Source organism: Mastomys coucha, unplaced genomic scaffold (genome assembly GCF_008632895.1).
Source record: "Mastomys coucha isolate ucsf_1 unplaced genomic scaffold, UCSF_Mcou_1 pScaffold3, whole genome shotgun sequence".
In the NCBI taxonomy this organism is placed as follows: Eukaryota; Metazoa; Chordata; class Mammalia; order Rodentia; family Muridae; genus Mastomys; species Mastomys coucha.
In genome coordinates, this window is record NW_022196909.1 from 46,473,651 (window position 1) to 46,479,025 (window position 5,375).

General features: G+C 48.7%; 1 protein-coding gene across 5 annotated transcripts in view; it reads left to right on the forward strand.

Moving 5' to 3' along the window:
• Stk38 (serine/threonine kinase 38) overlaps positions 1 to 5,135 on the forward strand; it is a 32,248-nt gene extending 27,113 nt beyond the window's left edge. For 3 of the 5 annotated variants that reach the window (XM_031346472.1, XM_031346474.1, XM_031346476.1), the window contains 4 exons: positions 971 to 1,094; positions 1,254 to 1,349; positions 2,845 to 2,939; positions 3,297 to 5,135. In XM_031346472.1, the coding sequence (XP_031202332.1) occupies positions 971 to 1,094; positions 1,254 to 1,349; positions 2,845 to 2,939; positions 3,297 to 3,427 (446 nt within the window). In that variant the 3' untranslated portion in view covers positions 3,428 to 5,135. Of the gene's footprint in view, positions 1 to 970; positions 1,095 to 1,253; positions 1,350 to 2,844; positions 2,940 to 3,120; positions 3,249 to 3,296 lie in introns of those variants that run through there. The other 2 variants (XM_031346473.1, XM_031346475.1) reach the window with 2 other exon arrangements.
• Positions 5,136 to 5,375: the final 240 nt, after the last annotated feature.

Consider the following 5,375-nt stretch of genomic DNA (forward strand, 5'->3'; position numbering starts at 1 on the left):
AGGTGGTCTCGCTCTCTCAGAGCTAACGGAGGCGGTCTCTGTCAGAGCTAACCGAGGTGGTCTCGCTCCCTCAGAGCTAACGGAGGCGGTCTCTCTCAGAATTAACCGAGGCAGTCTCTCTCACCTTGGGAACTGTGGCTGGCTTCCTCTTTCAAACCTTCCATTCTCCCTTGTATTTGGATGGTGTGTCTCTGTATTCAGGGACACATTTGTAGCTTAGCCATGTGCCATTGAGCACTAGGAGATGAGTCTCTGACGACAGCGTGGGTTTGGAGTCACTTCTCAGATGGTCTGGGAAACACTGGACACGGATGGACTCGTGGAGGGTGGGCTGGAGATAGATAGATAGGAAAGCAGTTATCCACTTGCTTGGACTTCCCAGAACCGTTGGGTTGGTCTCTTTGAAATGCTCACCCTCAGCTTACTCAGCTTGCTTGACACTGTACCTAAGAGGGACTCTCTCAAGTGGGACCTTCTTTACTCCCTTTTGTAAAATTATTATTATTCTTTATTTTATGTATGTGAATACACTGTAGCTGTCTTCAGACACACCAGAAGAGGGCGTCAGATCCCATTACAGATGGTTGTGAGCCACCATGTGGTTGCTGGGAATTGAACTGTGGAAGAGCAGTCAGTGCTCTTAACCACTGAGCCATCTCTCCAGCCCAAGTGGAAGACCTTTGTACCTGTGCTGTCCCTCTGTGTCTTCCATACTGCATCTCTGCTTACGTCCTTCTTCTTCCCAGCCTCAACTGTCAACTGACTTCCAGTTGTCTCTCTAGTGCTATCAGAGGTACAACTCTCCACTTTGACTTGGAGAAAAATGAAAAATGGCTTTAGATGTTTTCTGTGCTGAGTGGAAGTCCCCAGCATAGGGAGGGATGAACATGCGGAGGTCAAGCTCTGTTAGAGACATGATCATACTGAGAAGGCCCAGGTCAGACGGAGTCTGTGCCCCTGCTCGTTACAGGTTACCCACCGTTCTGCTCCGAGACCCCACAAGAGACATACAAGAAGGTGATGAACTGGAAGGAAACCTTGACCTTTCCCCCAGAAGTTCCTGTCTCCGAGAAAGCCAAGGGCCTGATTCTGAGGTACCAGAGTGAGCGTCTTCATGCTCCTCTGTGATCAGAGTGAACCCCGCGGGCTCTGCCTTCTTTCTCCAGGACTTGGGTGTGGGAAGAGCATGCAGGAGCCTGGCTACTCCTTTTTCTGAAGAAACTGGAGTGTGCTGAAAAGCCTGTTTTTTCCAGGTTCTGCTGTGAATGGGAACATAGAATCGGAGCCCCTGGAGTTGAGGAAATAAAAAACAATCCTTTTTTTGAAGGTGTTGACTGGGAACATATCAGGTATACACCCACATTACAGTTTCCAGCACTTAAAATATGCGCAGCATGGGATGAATTAGGGTCGGAGGGCAGCTTTGTGGGCTTCGTCCTTTCCTTCTGTCTGTGGTTCTGGGGATCTAGGCCTGTGTGGCAAGGACCTGAACCCACTGAGCCATCTTCATCTTGCTGGCCACTGGGTCTCATGTAGCCCAGGCTGGCCTTCTGTGAGGCATATAGCAGAAGGTTCTCCTGCCTCTTCCTCCCACGTGCTTGGATACAGGAATGTGCCACCATCTGTGGATTATGATTTCTGAATGAGCAGTCTGGAAAGATCATCAGAAGCTAAGTAAAGGGAGAGAGCCCTTTAGACTTTCAGGGTCTTCCATTGTGGTGAAACTGAGGAGTCAACCCTGCCTGCTGTGTGCCACAGGACACTGCAGGCCCAGCAGTTCCTGACAGTAAAGTGAAGGCAGGCGTGCCATGTAAAGGGGGTCCAGGGAGTGTGTGACTTCGCTCTTACCTGAAGGCAGGCGTGCCATGTGACGGGGGGTCCAGGGAGTGTGTGACTTCGCTCTTTCCTGAAGGCAGGTGTGCCATGTGAAGGGGGTCCAGGGAGTGTGTGACTTCGCTCTTTCCTGAAGGCAGGCGTGCCATGTGAAGGGGGTCCAGGGAGTGTGTGACTTCGCTCTTTCCTGAAGGCAGGCGTGCCATGTGACGGGGGGTCCAGGGAGTGTGTGACTTTGCTCTTACCTGACCTCTCTGTGGCTGGGGCCCTCCAACAGAGGCTGTTACTGGGAGACTGAGGACCAGCGAGTAGAAGGTAGAAGGGGTAGAATTCAGAGGGCAGGGAGGAGGTGTGGCCCGGGCTACCTGCTGAAGCTCCGGCTGTCATCAGCACTCACCGATTGCTAAGCAAAAAGTGTCTTGCCATTTTGTACTGCAATTGTGTTCTGGTTTAGATCCTTGAATTTTGTCTTTTTGAGATAGTGTGATGAATAGTCTGAGCTAGCCTGGGACTCAGTCTGCTTTCCTTGGTCTCCACTGTGCCCAGCGCCCTGGTAATTTTTACCTTTCCAGTGGAATCAGGGTAGAGCCGAAAGTGGGCTGCTTCAAAGCCGTTTCCCTTCTAGGAGGATTCCTTAATTAGGGGATGGGTGCATTGACACCCTAGCTCCCTTGTTCCTGTCTTTCAGACTGAATACTTTGGTTAGCTTTTGAGACAAGGTCTCTATGTAGCCCTGGCTGTCCTGAAACTCACTATGTATATCAGGCTAGCCTTAACTCATGAGAGATTTGTCTGCTTCTGCCTCCCAAGTGCTGGGATTAAAGGCATGCACCACCACCGCCCGGCTGAATTACCAATTTTTAATAATTTTGCTTGGATGCACTCATTTGGCTTATTTAGCATTAGAGAAAAAAATGTTGCCAACAGTGAATAGTCCTCCATGTCAGACAGGAAAGAGTCCTGCAAGAGCATACCAGCTATGGTCATTTGGGGTGTGTCTGTTCTTGACAGGGAGAGACCAGCTGCAATATCTATCGAAATCAAGAGCATCGATGATACCTCAAACTTCGATGAATTTCCAGAGTCTGATATTCTTAAGCCCACAGGTAATCCCGCTGGCCGCCACTCCGTCTAAAGTGTTGCAGCATCACCTGTGACTTTAGGGTGGTATTTACATATCTGAATGTGGAGGGGCACTTCTGATCCTATGTGTTTATCAGTCCCTAAATGGATGTATGGATCGTGCTGACTTGGCTAAGCTCTTAACTGCTCTTCTGTTACTCGTAGATTAAAGGTTATGTAACCTGAAATGATGGGAGTGAGAAAGTGGAACTTAAGGACATAAATGAGCAAATGGAAAACTCGCACAGTGAAAGATAATCCTTCAAGGGTGCTGCAGCTCTGGGGTCGAATTGTCCTTGAGGTAGGGCAGTGACTCAGTCTCACTTCTGTTTCTTTGCCAGTGACCACAAGTAATCATCCTGAGACGGACTACAAGAACAAAGACTGGGTCTTCATCAATTATACATACAAGCGCTTCGAGGGCCTGACAGCCAGGGGGGCCATACCTTCCTACATGAAAGCGGCAAAGTAGGCCTGCGCTGGGAACCCGAGATGGCAGAGTTCTCTGTACAACACTGTGACTTTCCTCTCGCGCTCTTGAAAGAACTTCCAAGAAGTTTGTAGAACTCATTAATATGTCCTAGTCAAGTCTCTGAAATGTGACTGTAAGTGGATATTCCTCCGTAGTGTACCAGGAAGCCGACAGGACAAAGACAAGCATTTCTCCATTGGCCATAAGCAGCTGCTTGCTTCTTTTGAAGCCCCATGAGCCAGTTTGGTATGTGTTGTAAAGAGAAGTTGATTTTCCCAAGTTCATCAGAATGAAGGGGAAAACCAGCCATGCACTGTTACAGAGCTTATATACACTGAGTACCAGCCATGCCTGTGCTGTGGTGATGTGTCACCTGCCAAGCCCACCAAGTATTTCTTCTCTCTATAGCTGAAAATTCTATAGTTAAAGAAGTCAATAATGAGAGTCTGTGTGAACAGCCAACAGTGGCAGAAGGAACGGCCTCCACCTTGCAGGTGCCGGAGGCTTCTCCCCCGCCCTTGGCCAGCACAAGTGGCGTTCCACAGCCTTTACTTATGGTGCACCTTACATATGGTACTAGGGCAAAGACCCCGATCCACTGACCTAGCTCCCATCTGAAAGACTCATGCTGCTCTTCTGTTGATGGCAGAGGTACTAGTGTGATCCTTGCCCACAAATCCACTGGGCACTGCCAAGGAGTTGTGCACCATGTGGACAAGCCTTCCTTTCTCTTCTCCGCCGTATGAGATCATCTCGAGGCACATGGTCCCTACCAGCAAGCGATGCCTGCAAATGCTGCCAGAGCAGCGTGTTCCTGCTGGAGGTTCAGGCGCTGCCATGCAAGGTCCCACGGCCTCCTTGGGAGTCAAGGCAGAGCCAGCCCGCCGAGTTCTTGAGCTCACCCCTCAATCCATGGTGCAACCGTGTTTGTCTTGGTATTTCCCTATCCCAACTTTAGCCATTTTGCCTTGGAATCATGATTATAAAATTCTCCTTTGCAGATGCCTTCCTGGGGCATTCTTGTCCCTCCACCCAGAAGGGCTGCCTGCAGCTTGGACTGAACTGCCTCTGCTGTGGCGCTCTCTCATGAGAAACACTGAATTTAGCACAAAGTGCCTTCTCTGTCCCAGCTGCTGCCACCTTTAAAAGACTTTTGCTGTCAGAAAAATGTGGAGGTTCCATATTAATGCATTACTAGTTTGGTTTTAAGTTTTGATAACTGTTGAAGCATTATTTGCACCTGTGTGCAACTTGCAGTGTCATTGGCCAAGCCACAGCTGGGATCAGCTCTCTGCTGGTCCTCAAGTTGTGACAGTCAGCTCAGTCCTAGCTCAGCCATTCAGAGAATAGAAAATAAGATTTAAAATTGTAAGCAAAACTGCTTTGGGTTTTCATATCTTAGAAAAAGGAATGTTAGGGAAGTCTCAACTCTGGTTTAAGGGTGACTGATGTTAGCGCCTTAATCCTCCATTCAGAGCCTGCTGACGCAAAGGAGGTAGAAGGGCCTGTGTGTGGCACTCATTGTGCTCTCTGTATTTGATGAACAGTTGAGGTCCTGATACCTGTGTGTTTGCAGGAGTGTGTGGTGAGCATGGGAGTAGTAGTAATAGTGGTAGAGTCTGTGTGGTGGGGATGGTTCGTTTTGGGGAAAAAATGTCCACATTTTAACTATTCAACTTTTGAATAAACTGTGAAAATGATAATGGAACTGTGGTGGTATTCTCATTTTATGTGATGCACTTTTAAGTGACTGTAGCTTGAAATACAAAGCAGAATACTGGTAGTCCAGAAACAATGTGCTGTCACCTTGATATAAAATGCCATTCTGTCTCGGAGAAGCTGCGCTGTACCAGCCTGTTTGCAGGGAACTGGTATTATGGACTGACTTCCATAGAAGAGGCTATGGAGGCCTCACCTCCCTATACTCTTGTGGGGTCAAAACACTTTT